Source organism: Anser brachyrhynchus (genome assembly GCF_964034855.1).
Source record: "Anser brachyrhynchus genome assembly, chromosome: 27".
NCBI lineage: Eukaryota > Metazoa > Chordata > Aves > Anseriformes > Anatidae > Anser > Anser brachyrhynchus.
The window spans coordinates 2,516,618-2,531,251 of record NC_137720.1 but is presented as its reverse complement, the minus strand read 5'-3'; the positions used below and the strand labels follow the sequence as shown (position 1 = coordinate 2,531,251).

At 43.3% G+C, this 14,634-nt stretch overlaps 1 protein-coding gene across 2 annotated transcripts; it reads right to left on the bottom strand.

The window, feature by feature from the left end:
- Positions 1–2,327: 2,327 nt before the first annotated feature.
- On the bottom strand, positions 2,328–14,540 carry PM20D1 (peptidase M20 domain containing 1). Of its 2 annotated transcripts, none has more exons than XM_080569506.1 (13): positions 14,269–14,540; positions 12,386–12,472; positions 11,579–11,811; positions 10,488–10,574; positions 9,553–9,686; positions 9,007–9,126; positions 8,140–8,215; positions 7,844–7,905; positions 7,511–7,589; positions 6,529–6,600; positions 5,623–5,791; positions 4,810–4,909; positions 2,328–4,025 (listed from the first exon to the last, which is right to left on the bottom strand). In XM_080569506.1, the coding sequence occupies exons 1-13, from the start codon at positions 14,492–14,494 to the stop codon at positions 3,896–3,898; spliced, it is 1,575 nt and encodes a 524-aa protein (XP_080425632.1). In that variant the 5' UTR covers positions 14,495–14,540; the 3' UTR covers positions 2,328–3,895. The 2 variants fall into 2 exon arrangements, with proteins under 2 accessions (XP_080425632.1, XP_080425633.1); XM_080569507.1 differs by lacking the exon at positions 14,269–14,540 and adding an exon at positions 13,644–14,216.
- Positions 14,541–14,634: the final 94 nt, after the last annotated feature.

Genomic DNA, 14,634 nt, shown 5'->3' with positions numbered 1-14,634 from the left:
CTTGCTACGAGCAGTGGTATTTGCATGCCAACATCTCTCGGTGCTGTACCAGAGCCCTCAGAGGTCACGGCAGCAGCATTTCTTCAAGCAGTTATCGTGAGGGCCTGAACTCGGGGACCAAAGTGACAAACACGTGCCTGTAAAGGCTTCAGCATGCCAGCCTCATCAGGGGAGCCGCAGATGAGGACTGCACACGTCGGCAAGGATCCGTGCAAGGATCTGTGCCCTGAAGCCTGCTGAAGGTCGGCACTGAGGGTCAGAGGCTGAGCTGCAGGTGAGGAACAGCTTCTCTGTAGCGGCCGGGGATACTCCAGGCTCCTCAGTGAACATCTCGCTCTGTGCCACTGCTAAAACTAGAGCTTGGTAGCACGGCCTGAGCTTTCACAGCACCTGCTCGAGAGAATGGATTCACCAGTTCTATGAAATACCAAACAAAATAGCCAAAGAGGAGCCAAGAATGCAAGTGACATAGACAAGAGGGGAGGAAACAACTCTGTAAACACCTTGTTCCTGCTTTCTCCTCCAGCGCCGTGCCTGAACTCCCCATGGTCACTCAGGCCTCAAAATAAACCAGGCCCTTTTAAATAGATGCTGGCAACAGAGCTTTCTTTAGAAAATGCAGGTGTGGAATGTGACCTTCTCTCCATCCTAGTACAGACCCACATGACCCCCAATCAGCTGGGCTGCTAGCAAGCAGGCTGCTGCGGCTGGCCAGCTCCAGAGCTGTTACTTTGAGTAACTGCTGTCAGAAGAATGGCAGCTTTGTGCACTTGGCTACAAAGGTGAAGAAGGAAGTTGCTCTGACTTAACACAGGAACACATTAACACACTCAAACTGGGCTACTGATAACAACGTTCAAAAATGCTATGGGATATAATGCCAAGTTAGGCATCTCCAGAGCAGAAAATCAGGCTTTTACTTCTCTGATGAATCAGAGGTAATTGCTCTACATGCCTAGAACACAGTGACTCATTACAAAAAGCGAATAAACCAGAGCTAGCAATCCGTGTTGTCATGATGTACTTGACATTATCAAGTAACTACTCATGCAAGGCAAAGTTGTGTATGATCTTACCAGAAAAGGCCCGTGCATCATCCTTACATTATTCACATTATTCACATGATGACACTAAGATTTCAAATACCACTCAAGATGAGAGACGTTCTTTGAGGACATACCACAGGAACAATAAAATGGGGTGGAAAGAAAACCGTTCTGTCAGGAGAGGTGTGCAGCTACCAAACCACTGAGCAACCCTTCGGAATTGTGCCAGACAAGCATGTCACGGCAGCTAGCGAAGTGAGACAGAATACAAAGGGCAAAGCTGCTGCACAGAAGTGAAAGCAGAGATCATTACCAGAAATGACTGGGAAAAATCAGGAGAGGTGAGGAATGTGCTTTTCACCATTGGATCCTGGGGGATAAGGCCTGCTTAAAGCACTGAGTTTAGAGGCTTCAGCTTGCAGTAAAGCTCTGTTGAACATTCGCTCGCTGCAGAGGCACTGCATGACTTCAGCACTGGCTGACGAGCAGCACTTAATGAGGTTCTGCAACAAACTGCATTAATGAAATCTCATGGCACGCATTTGCACGGTACCTGCCAAAAACAATTATGCCTTCCCAGCACTGTTTGCCCTTCTCTCTTCCTTCAGCGGCAAAATGAATCTTCAAATGAACGGCCTTTAAAGAAACAGTCCTCACCAAAACACAAGAGATGTTGCCCACAACACCAGCTTCAGGTGCGTCAACCATTCCTCTCCATTTTGTATCATCTGCAGTCTTAATTAGGATGTGCTCTGTCTCATCATCCGGGTCGCTAACGAAGATGTTAAACAGTGTTGGCCCCCTGCAGCCATGGTCAAAGCGAAGGCTTTAGACTCAGCCCTCTTTATTGAGACTTGTCAGAGGGAAGCTTCCCTCCAGCTCCCACTCCCGGGGACGTATTTTATTCTGTGCTGTAGCCTGACAAATCACTTTTGCTGTGTATGCAACACAAATTTGCAAGAGAAATGACACCTCCACAAAAGAGCTACAGACATGTGGCTAAACAAATTAGCGACGTTAGGGCACACAGACTAACTAAATGCAACAAACCATGAAAGACCCAAGCTATTTACTACCCAGTAATGCATAAACAGTTAGTTAATTTTTCTACGAAAATAAAGAACACCAGGAAGGGTACAAAGATTAAAGCAGGCTGGAAAATATGTGGGTTTGTTTTGATGGAAACTTTATGGCTTGCTCCAGTGCAGAATCAGGTGTGGAAATGACTTCATTGCAATTATAAAGTTACATTAAGAGACTAAGTAATAATCAAGAAAAGAATCTGCATTCCTTGTTTTATTAGACAAAAATGCCAATCTGGTTTCAATTATTTAGTAGGTTGATACAACTTTAGCCCATTGGCCACGCTGATAAGATCAGACAGCAAATAAATAGAGAATGGTGAATGGAAATAATAGGAATCACAGTTCCACCACTGTTTTTCAGGATCATTTCAGGGTATTTCCCGTACATTCCAGCACATTTTACAGTATGAACTGAAAGCAGAATAACCACCCGTTCCAGTGTTTAACTGAAAAATACACACATCTCTGCAACAGTGCAACAGGACAAGGTTTGCCTCCTTCCTTAGCACAGAGCCTGCATGTCAGTGCAACAAAGCAGTTTTCGCACAGTCTTTTCTTTGGCTAACATCTAGTTCTTAATTGTTTAATGAATATCAATAACTCTAACTAGAGACACTATGAAGGCCAAAAGAATACTTAACCCTTTAACGCTAACACAGATGGGCATGCTAGTGCAAGAAGAAATAAAACAGAGTAGACAGGCTATTGATGTTGGCATTAGGGTTCCCAAAGAGCTGAGTCAATAGAAGTGGCAGGCAAAGTGAAAACTGTTAGCACAGGCCGTGAAGGAACAGAGAAAACTCTGCTCCCACCAAACAGGAATAAACTGAAGGGCTTCACCCTCTTTCACAGCGAAGTCCTCAGAGGAAGAGAAGAGAAATGTACACTACAGAAATTGATTCAGTGAAAAAAGAATTTGTATGAGCAGACAAGACTGATTTAGTTTCTTTTTTAAAGTCATGATTCCTTGCTCTGACACAGCTGCATAACACACCCTGGGGGTCTCACCAGAGAGGGAGAGGAAAAAAGTCACAGAAAAGACAGGCAGAAAAGTTTTTAGCACCTCTGAGATCAGGGCAACATACTGTAAAGCAACATAGCTAGAACTCCTGAAGCTCAGTATTTTAAGCTCCAGTCAGAAGTCAGTGCATGCATGGGAGAAATGAACAGTATCAAGTCGATTCTGACACAGTAAATGCTGGTTGAGAGAATCACCTGGGGAAGAAGCCCACCCCATAAGCAGTGCAACAAACTCGGTGCAACTCTACCCAGTTACATCAAACCTACACCCCTTCGTGTACCTTTTACACGAGCTTCTGACAGACGTATCATTTGTGAAAATCAATTAACCATAAAAGAGGAGTTTGTCAAAAGCACACACAAGAAGATTAGCTTCTTATAACGATGTACAAGTGACTGCAAATTATAGCCTAGATTTTTAAGTGACTACCTATTTCACAGGCTTAAAGATTAAAGAAAGTGCTGAAAAATTTAATACCTTCAGATTAACGGCTGCTTGTAAGATCAGGGAGGCACAGAAATCTGGGTTATTTGTTGTGTTTTATCTGTGTTCTTATGGCTTTACAGCAAACCGTACATTTGGCTAACTCATTGACCTGCAGTTTTTCCATCTGTGTGCCAACCACAATATGTAAAAACGCATTCCTGACATTGCTCCATATGCAACGCACAACTGCTGCTTACGGCCCAGACCTCTGTCATCCCAGAGTCCACCTCAGGAGCTGCTCCTCTCAGGCTTTTGTCTCACAGCTCATGGGAGTTCGCGTGAGGCTCCGGAAGCTTGTCAATATCGCAGTTCTTAATCAGCTGAAAGAGAAACTCGACCTGTTTCTCGTAATTCTCAACCGAGATTCTCTCATTCAACCCATGGATCCTGGTAGAGAGAGAAGAATGTTTTTCATTGCAGTGTGCATTTTTGACCCACCTGCATACATCCAGCATCCTACTTGCCTGTAAATAAATGAATGCACAGCATAAAAATGCAGCAATATATGACAAGTACTGCTACTGCTATGTCTGTTCCTCAGGTTAATCAAAATAACTTACTGATTTTAAGGCTCAGAGCACAAAAACTAAGCTAGGGGTTTACATGGAAAAAGAAAAAAACATTATTTCAAGTCTCTGTCCAGCTCTTGGCCCTTTATGTCACAGTCCTGTACAGCTACCAAAGCACTCCAGTAACATCTGCACCCCAATAAAACGAGGACTCTCTTACATAGTAAACAAAGAAACAAAGCCTTGCATGTTGATGTTCTTTGTTACCTCTTTACCCCAGGAAACTTAATTTCTAACTTTAAAGAGCAAACAAATTCACGGTGCCATGTGTCCAAACACAGGGATAAATCTCTTACACTACATAAAGGATCCAGTCAGCCTCACTGCATCGCCACGCTACTCAGTGGGACACCTGAATGAGGCCTTGTTCACATCTGAAGTAAAGAAGAGTGAGGGCTAACACTCTCCCAGTGTAATTATCATCCCCTATTTGTGCAGCACCCAAACATGCAGGAAATGAGCGGCCTTACAGAAGGCGCGGCAACAACAACACCATGCCAAGGTATACAAGGCTGGGTTTCCTTCTGCCTAACGCATATCGATTTTCTCTTTCATTAGTCCCCACCCCTAACAGCTGCCCACATGCAGAAAGAATAGAGTACCTGGGAAGATCATCTGACTGCAAGATCAGTGGGTTAAATCGATAAATGGCATTTGTGACGTTAGTGAAATGCCTGCTGTCTGTGTTTCCGATACACGTGCCTGGAAAACAAACCTCAGGTTTACTGGGCATGAGAGCAGCAACTCGATGACACACACTTTTCCCAGGAGAAAGGAAAGGCATCTGACAACCGTTCTATTTGACTCCTAGCTACACCAAAAGCAAAATCACCAAAAAGTTTATTGGGACACCCTGGAAGAACGTTCTCTCCTTTATGAACAGAAGGAGCTGAGCACGTGATTCAATCATGCAAAGAACAGCTATGATACTCAGCCTCCACGGAAGTTTAAGCTTCAAACTGCAGCCCAACAAACAGTACAGAAATAGGAAGGAGCCGCGAGCAAGGGAAGGGGCTGGGATCGTAAGGAATAATACAGGAAGGCAGGAATGGCTTTGCCAGCTAAGAAAACAATAAAAGAAGAGCTAAAGAAAGACGACCTCCTACTTTCCCTCACAATTCCTTTCTTCTCTGAAGAGATTCCTTTGTATCTGCAGAGAGTTAAATTCAAGGCTCATTGTTTCTGTCAGTTTCCTGTTTGCTTTTTTACTTCCACTACTAAAAAAACAACATAAAACGCTAAAACATAAAGAGGGAACTGAGTAAAGGAGGAAAAAACAACTGTTTCCAGCAGTTAACAGCTGGGGTGGAGAAATACACAGCAAATGGAAACAAGGCAATATTGGGGGGTGGGGGCAGAGAAAAGCAGGGCGGAAGCTGGAGCGGAAACAATAATCATCATGTGCTTGCTGTTACCTGGAACTACACTGTCAACATTTGGGAAAGTGTCCAGAATGGTTCTTTGAAAAACATGGACTCCAAACGTCTGGTCATCCCACGGACTGACGGGAAGCGGGTCAAAGGCCTCTACTACATCAATCTTCACTCTGTCATCAGCAACAGTGTTTCTAACTATCTCTAGCACCTAGGGTAGACCACAGAGATTAACAATAATAAAAAAAAGAAATGAGAGAGCACCCCTTCTAAATATCAGCGTAAGTTCCACCTTGCAGAAAATATTTGTCTATGAACTGCCAACTTCGGCTCCAAATACAGATGCATAATTAGAACTGAAACTGTGTGCCAGTCTCTGTTCTTTTTCACTGGATGGCTGATACTTCATCTAATACTTTTGGTCCAGTGGAATCAGACGCACATCACTGTCTCTAGGTGCTCCTAAACTGCTCCAGCCCTGAATGGCATGTTGTCAGCCTGCCCAGCTTGGTAGTTGGGTCACCTAAGTAAACACAATCCAGAAAAAGCTTCCAGAGAAGAGAAACTTTCAAAGGTTTCCAAAGGAAAGATATTGTTTACTGATAACGTATCGCAGCTCAACTTGGCTGGACAGGCACACCATTCCTACTGAAGTGTTCAAGACCCCCATATTCTCACAGATCCCAAGCCTTCAGTTTAATTCCATTCCATAATCACAACTGTGCTCTTTGGCACAAGAAAATGTCTGAAATCTACTCAATGTAACTGCAAGGCACAATTCCAAGTGTGGTCTGCCTCTTGCTCTGTGCCACAGTCAGAAGACGCTTGGAATCTATAGAGCGTTTCTGAGAAGGTTGTTCTGAATAAACTCTATTGCACTTGGAAACAAAAAAGTAAGTTATCCTAGATGAGAGGAAAAACCTAAATAATTGTGCAGGCAGTAACTACCTCAGTGGCCTTCTCTGCAGAGTGGATCCGGAAATTCGCAGTTGCTTTTGCAGAAGATGGGATGACATTTGGCTAGGGAAAAAAAAATACCAAAACATAAAAGAAAGATAAAACTGATTAAAATGCCAACTGCAAATTCAAAAACTGCTCAAACCACTCCAGGCCCCATAGATCGATGCATCACTCTGCTGCCACTAACATAAATGTGACATCTTCCTGTACTCGATATTCAAACACTGCACATCTCATTTATAATGCAGATAACTACAAAAAGCAATATTCCTTGATTCAACAAAAATGAAGTTAACTGTTATATAGAAGCCTTCCTCTTGAGATGAGACACCTCCCTTCAGAAACCTTATATTGAGAAATTTTAGGAACTTTTTGAAACAATATTTTTGGTTTATTGTTCCATTACTTTTCCAAGCATGACACACCTAAGTCATTTAAGTATGTTACTAAGGACACATAACTCTTCTTTTCGACAGAATGAATATTTATACTTTTGTCAAATTGTAAAGGTATGATCTTTAAAATAAATAAATAAACCAGGGTGTTACTTCTCTCCCAGCCACTTAGTGTCACTGTTCAGCCACTGTATCATTGCTTTGAGCAACAGATTTCTTCAGGGACACATCAAATAGCCCATTTATTTTCCAGGGTTATAGTATTTTTGGACAGCTACACCACTTTCTCAGGGCAAGATGTGGCTCTGTCAGCCAGAACTTGTTTTCTCTCAGTCCAAGGTGCATGCTAACCCTACTCAAATGATGGTAAGCCTGACCTATGCTCACAAAAGCAAGACCCCATGTAGGCTAGGGAAGTGTTTACGGCTGTGACAGTTTCACCTACTGCCAACAGTACTTTGTTTACATTTTAGGATGGACAAAAACCATATAACCTTAATAATGGTTTACAGAAGTCTCTCTGTGACAGACGTCAGATATTGCAGAAACTACAAAAAAAACAAACATAAAGCTACCTTGATTCCTGCGTTAAACATTGTGACTGCTGTAGTAGTTCGAATCAAGGCATTGGTGGAAGGTTTCCAGGCAAGAACTCTTACAAAAAGAAAAGAACCATTTTTCAAAGACATTTAATTTCTACACAACATAAGCACCACAGTTACCCAGGCAATAAGCTGAATTAAGGCCTACTCTCAATTATCAAATTGGTTATTAACTGTAAAGCACTGACTTTGTCTATACCATGAAATGATGTAACTGTTTTCCTGGGAAGACCAGAAATAGCTGCTGGTCTTTCATCTTTTAAGGGTGAGACTATGGGAATATTCAGCAAGGATACGTTTTCTTACCTGCTGACAATAGGTGAAAACAGCCATAGATTGCTCATGACGATGTTGAGAGGAAAATTGAACTAAATGGAAGAAACAAAACCAGAAATCAGTAAATTTCTGGTTTTCAAGAAGACAACACAATCGTTTTGCTATGGCTGAAACAAAGCCAGCAGGAACAACTCTCTTTACGGGAGAAATGCCAGCGTAAGTCTTCTCCTTTCCAAGAATTACATAACTATGCTCTAAGTTCATATGGGTTACTCTTCACTTATTAATAGGAAAATCTGGGAACGAAATTATAGTTCTTTCCTCACCTCTGATGCAAGGTGCTCCATAGTCATGAGTTCTGGCCCATGGCCAAACAGATTGCGCATAGGATTTTGCTCCAGTCTACGGCAAAGCACATCGACATTTGAAATTTAAAAAACCTTTGGCTGTTATTGCTCCAGAAGGCTGAGGGGAGTTTGATTTCTGAAACGCATCCATGTACTTGAGATGTAACCACACATTCCTCTCCTGGCAAGTACATCTGCGAGTACAGCTCCACTATACATTTCTGAGCATTCCAGTCACACGTAAAGATTTTCTTTCATGATCAGCTGAAAAAATGTAAAAGCCTGACTCTTATAAAGAATACATGGAGATCTAGAAAAAAATGACACCAAATTCTGTTATATCTGTACATACAAGACTTTTCTGAAATATATATTTACTAGCCAGTTTGGTATCTACAGAGACACGTAATGAGAAGATTTAGTCAGCTTCAGGATGCAACATTCTGACATTACATCACATTCATTGGCTTGGATAATTACCAGCTAGAGGCAGCAGGTATATGCAAGAATAAATTCCAGAGAAATTCTGCAACCCAAACAAAGTGATCTGCACAGTTACAGAGTAAATTAGGACAGACATCAAGATGTAGCAATTGCCTTCGTTTTAAAGGCTCGAGAGATACTAGGCGCAGCTGAAGTGAAACGGTACTCCAGACATTTGGCAATTGTCCCTTTGCTGGGGATTGCATTTCTGCTCTTCAAAGTGAGCTACAAACTTCAGTTTCAAATACACAAGGGGAATTTGTAAAATACTCTAACCACAAATATTACAAAAGCAAGTCAAGTATCAGTGCCTTAGGAACCTGCTTGACTGTCTTTGCTGTTAGATGACAGGGAAGCTCTCACCTGGACATTGCTGCTGCAAGAATGCCAATACTCGTCTCCTTAGGAGGAAACGATGAATGTCCTGGCTCTTTATCCACGGTGAAGTTCAGTGTTATTGAACCCTTTTCAGTGATAGCAATTCTGATCAATGATAAATAAATGCATGGTTAATGCAACTCCAAATACACATGCACAGACTACAGGTAAAAGCAAACTAGTCTGCATATTTTTTAGTGTCATATGAAACACTGTAGAAGCAGCCACAAATTCTTAACAGTCTTTAAACATTTGGAGGTCTGATGTCTTGGCTTCTTCTCCAGCAAACAGACTCTACAGCATATAATTAACACGCTTGCACCAACTAAGCAGAACATTCTGCTTTTGTCAGCACAGCTGTGGTGGACAGCAAGCAAACTGGAGGTCCTTTGACTGCTGTAGTTCAGGCAACGCCAACACTACCACATGCCTTGAAAACATTTTGGTGACATTAGAGAGGTCATTTCTCACAAATTAACTCTTCAAAATGGATCGCTTTCATCATCATGAATGTTGTTCTCTTTTACTTACAGAGCTACTGGCTTCTTCACTCCTGCAATGATGCCTTCTAGGATGGCACTCCCCTCATCCAGTAAGAAGGAAAGTTTCACTCCCCTAGCTTCCAACAGAGCTGCAATCTTCATCGCTCCCTTCCGACCGAACACCTGTGAGAATCCAGTCAGGGGAAACGGCCAGGTTAAGCCACACCACTGGGAAGAATACTGGAAAACATCTTTCTGTTGACAGTGACCAGTGCTATAATGCAAAGAATGCAGGAAAACTCCTAATGAGCAGTTCTAGAGCAATCTGTCAATACGATTCTTACTAGCAAACTTCATTGGAGATTGCTAATGGATTTCTATCCATACTGAGGAACTCTCTCATTCACTAGTCACTTAATGTTGCTTTGAATCCTATTTGCTCTTGGACACAATGGTATCCCACAGCAATAAATTCCACAGATTATTTAGAGATACTTGTAATTTTAAAGAGATTCTTGTTTTAATTATTGACAATTTTTTGTCTTCATATCATGACAACGAATAAATGAAGCATCCTCATCTGTCTCTTTGTACCATTTACTAGCAGGTACACCCACAACAAAAACTGAGTATTTTTCTTAGCTCTTCCTGATCGTTTAAAACAACCAAGTAAATCTTGGGCCAGCTTGCCATGACTTATATGCATTCCAAAATGCAACTCCTGCTCACCTTCCATGTCTGCAACAGAAAAGAACTTGAAATAACACTCCACTGTGTTCTTTGCTCATTACCAAATCCTCTGTCAATGTCACTTAAAGCCAAACAATCAATATATAACTACAAGCATGTGCCTGACAGTATCTACCCGCATAACAAAGAAAACCAGGAAGGACTTTACAAGAGAACAAGGTTTAAAAAATAAGCCTTGTTATGTACATGACCAATGCAAACAAGCAGTTATTTAGATGAAATGAAAGAAAATACCTCTTCATCATGTCCAATGCCAACATAGAAAGATCTGCGGGGTCTGTAATTTCTTCTCAGCAAAAATTCTAGAGCTTGCAGAATACCCTGCAGAAAAACAAACAAAAAAAACAACAACCACAGAGTATTTTACTATTCTCTGGTGTTAGTAGGAGAATAATGCAAAAGAACGTAACGTAACAGAAAAGAAATATGATGCGTTCCCAGCCCTTAAGGAGACTTTGTCCCGTTCACAATTGAGCATTTATTTCCACAACTCCTACTGGTGATATTCATATTCTCAAATAACGCTTAAGACAGTGTGCTACACAGTGTCAGCGTGCATACACAACATACAGTACGGGCTTGTTCTTGCTCCTCACGAAGTCAGTGACAAACTGCACAGGAAGCATGACAGAGTTATAATCATCCAGGGAGCTCACTGTTCCTTTAAGCTGTCTATCCTACACAGCCTAGCGCTGACGTGAGCTACCAATTCCATTCATTTTAATGAGCAGCATGTTTCGTACCAAGAGTACCAACGTAGAAACAGAAGAACGAAAAACTTACCCTGAAGAATAAGAAATTAAATCTACCATTTGCTGGATTTTTCTATTTCATCTGTTTTTTTCAACTCAACCTACAGATTTTTTTTTACATTTTAGCAGGGTATATATATATATACTTTACCTTTATCTTGCCAGCAACCATTTTGCCTTGTTCATTGAAAGTGTTGATTTTTATTGCCCATTTGCAGGGTTACTTGTGCCGTTCACAATGGGAGTATGAAAACAAAACTTTAAGTTGCAAGGCCTTGAAATTGATAATTAAACAACTTGAAGGAACTCTCTAGGAGCATGACATCATAACAAGCAGCCAAACTATCTGTGAAACTCGTTTGCTAAATATCTGATTTAATTCTGTTTTATTCAATAATAAAAGATCACTCCATCTCTAAAAAAAAGTGGGAGAAGATGATAAATTCCTAAGCCCTGCAGTTAACAGCCTGCATTTAAAGAAGGGCAAGAGAGACAGTATGGTAAATCTCTTCCTCCAATCTGCCTTTTTCGGGCTTTTTCTCCCTCTGAAATGACATTAGCACGATGACATACTATGGCAGAGTTTTTGTTATCCAGTGTTCCTCGTCCATAGATGAAACCTTCATGCTCTGCAGCTGAGAAAGGAGGGAAATCCCAGCCCTCGGGGGGGGCAGGCACAACATCCATGTGTGCGAGCAGCATGTAAGGCAGCATTTCAGGGTTAGAACCCTGCACAGTAAAGAGATGGCTGTATTCCCCAACGACTTCATGTCGAATGAACCTTGAAGAAAACACGGCCGGGAAGACTGTTAAGAAGAATAAATAAATAAATAAATAAACACATGAAAAAGAAAAATTAGCAATAATTTCCGATTTTATCACCATGTAGTCCACATAGTAGTTATCCATTTAGCCTCAATGCCCACAACAAACTTGTTTCAGGAAGCAGGCACACAGCTTCGCTTTCACACTTCTAACAATCTAAGCTCATATTTAAGACCTTCCTAAGCAAACCCAGGAACTGTTGTTCACCAGTGCTGCAGCTGTTTTGCAGCAATGATGACACTGAAAAAAAATAGGCTGAAAAAGGGGTAGCCTTCCTCTTATTTATGTATTTTTAATGGCAAAGCCATTTAATCATCTCAAGGACCAAAAAAACAACATTGAAAGACATCTGAACCTTCTCTGTTCTAGCTTTGGCGACTGCTGCACCCAACCACACTGCTGCAGAGGTGACCTACGCATGACATTTTGCCAGTCCTTTCCTGAGGAGAAAAACAAAATAAAAATCTGCTCCACTATATTCAAGAACCACACATATTCTCTTTGATTTCATCACTAAAACAAAGAATTTCATTGCTAAGAATGAAAGTTTAGTACCTTCCTGAATGTACCTCCCAAACTCTGCCATGGCGGTTGCATTTAAGTCGTCTGGAGACACAGAAACAGTTGGGATTTTAACAGCACCTTCAAGGAAATAGAAAATAGAAAACATTTGACACCGAAATCAGTCAAGCAATACTTGAATTGCATTTCAAAAGGAAAAGCAATATTTACATTCCGGAGCATTTCTGAGGCTTTAAATATTAGTTCATAGGGTAGTAAGGGTTACCACTATCAAAAAGACTGATGTACTTCAGCTGAGCTGTGGGCATGCTGCACACCGGTATTTCCCTTCAGTTCCAGCCAAGGTATTTGCGTAGATACTTTATTCGCTAAAGTGAGAAACACTTTAGTTTTTCATCCCAGAGGGCTGAATGATATTATTAGGAATGCTACTGTCCAGAAGCAGCTGTATTTTGTAAGGCGAACTGATCCCGCAGTCATAAATTACCCTGGCAGCTAAAGAAGTAGGTTAATTGGGAGCTGAAGATTCGTTTTCCATAGCAAGTCAGGTGGTGATGTCAAGATTGTTACAGTGCCTTCTTTCACGCTGCTCTAACCCCTTGTGATACATAAACAGAAAAGTCTTCTGGTGCTCTGACTAGCCTGCTCTCTCATTTAACCAGGGCCAGACAAGGCTGCTCTCCAGCACCAAGTCACTGTCCTACAAAACGCAGCTGTAACTTTGTCCCAATCACAGCTGCCTTTCGTAAGAGTATCTGTCAAGGGTGGTTACAGATTCTTTTCAAGGCGGTGTTACTCAAGAAGCAGAACAAAAATAATATCCCTCTTGTACTCTTGTGTTTCTTGATTAAAAAAAAAAGTAAACAGAATTTGCTAGGCAATAGATCGTCCAAATCAATAACACACCAGGTTGACAGGACCCAACCCCTATTTGAGCAGCCAGCGACTACCCCCTTCACGCCAGATTGCGGCTTTCTGCAGAATGGCCAGCTAAATAGCCTCAAACTCCTCTGCAGAAGGCAGCGTGCTAGGGAGAACAAACACACACCGTGACGTTACAGATGGGCTGCGTGCCGGGAAGGGGTGTGCGAGATCTGAACCATAAATAAATAAATAATAGAGACTATAATTAAAAAGTAAAAGAAGAGAGACTCATTTTTCCAGCGGACAAGGAGATGTCTAGCAACTGCCACCACGGGGTGCCTGGAGCAGGCACGAGGGGGAAGTGTGAGAAATAAGTTGTGTGTTTTTGCAATAGAAGGTGTTTCTTGCAGTGCAAATTTCCACTAACCTTGCATGTTCGAAAGTGATTGTGCAGGCATGGCAGGGGCAGGGCAGTGGGGAGGATGTTAAACAGACGAGGGAGAGGTCCCACTGTCCCAAAATAAGGAGGAGAGCACAGAAAAACAGGACAAACAGGGCGAAATCAGTAAAAACAAAAAATCACAGGCCCTCTAGTCAGGAGAGAAGGAAAAAAAAAAAGGAAAAGGAGAAGTTAACGGTTGGTCAAATAGAATTGCACATATATAGTATAGGCATAAGCATCGAGTAGGTTGTGAAGCTGCAGTACTGAGCCAACGAGGCACCAGGGGAGGAACCAAGCGCCGGGCAGCTGGGAATACCAGCTTATGATCTACTTTTGCTTTTTATTCGCCACTGCAATCGCGAATAAAACAGCTCCACAAAGAGCCCGCCTGAGAAAACTGCTGAGGCACTTCTCACCGAAGCGCTGCGGGAAACCGCCACGGTGACAGAAAGCTGGCGTTAGGAGAAGGGCCAGCAGGCGGCCCGAGCACGGGCACTGCTTCCCCCCGGCCCCGGGCCGAGCTCGGCACACCGGGGAGCGGCAGCACCGCCACCCCCTGCCCCGGGGCCGGGCCGCGGGGGGCAGCCGGGAGCCGCCGGGGCCCCCTCACCTCGCAGCGCCTCCTTCAGCTCCAGCCGCTCGCCCGCGCTGAAGGCGGCGGGGCCGCCGCCTCCACGCCGCGCCCACAGCCGGGGGAGCGCCGGGGAGGGCCGGAGGTGGGCGCGGAGCAGGACGGCGGCCGCCAGCACCAGCACGGCCCCGCACAGCCCCAGCCCCGCGGCCCACGCCGCCGCCCGCCGCCGCCTCCTCCACCCGGCGCCGTCGCCGCCCGCCATCACCGGCGGACTCCGGCCCTGCCGCCGCCCGCCTCGCTGAGGGGAGGATGGGCGTGGCCGCGGGCCAATCGGCACGCTCCGGCCCCAGAGGGTGGCCAATGGGAAGGGTTGTCCCGCCCCAAGCTTGCCGCGAGGTGGCT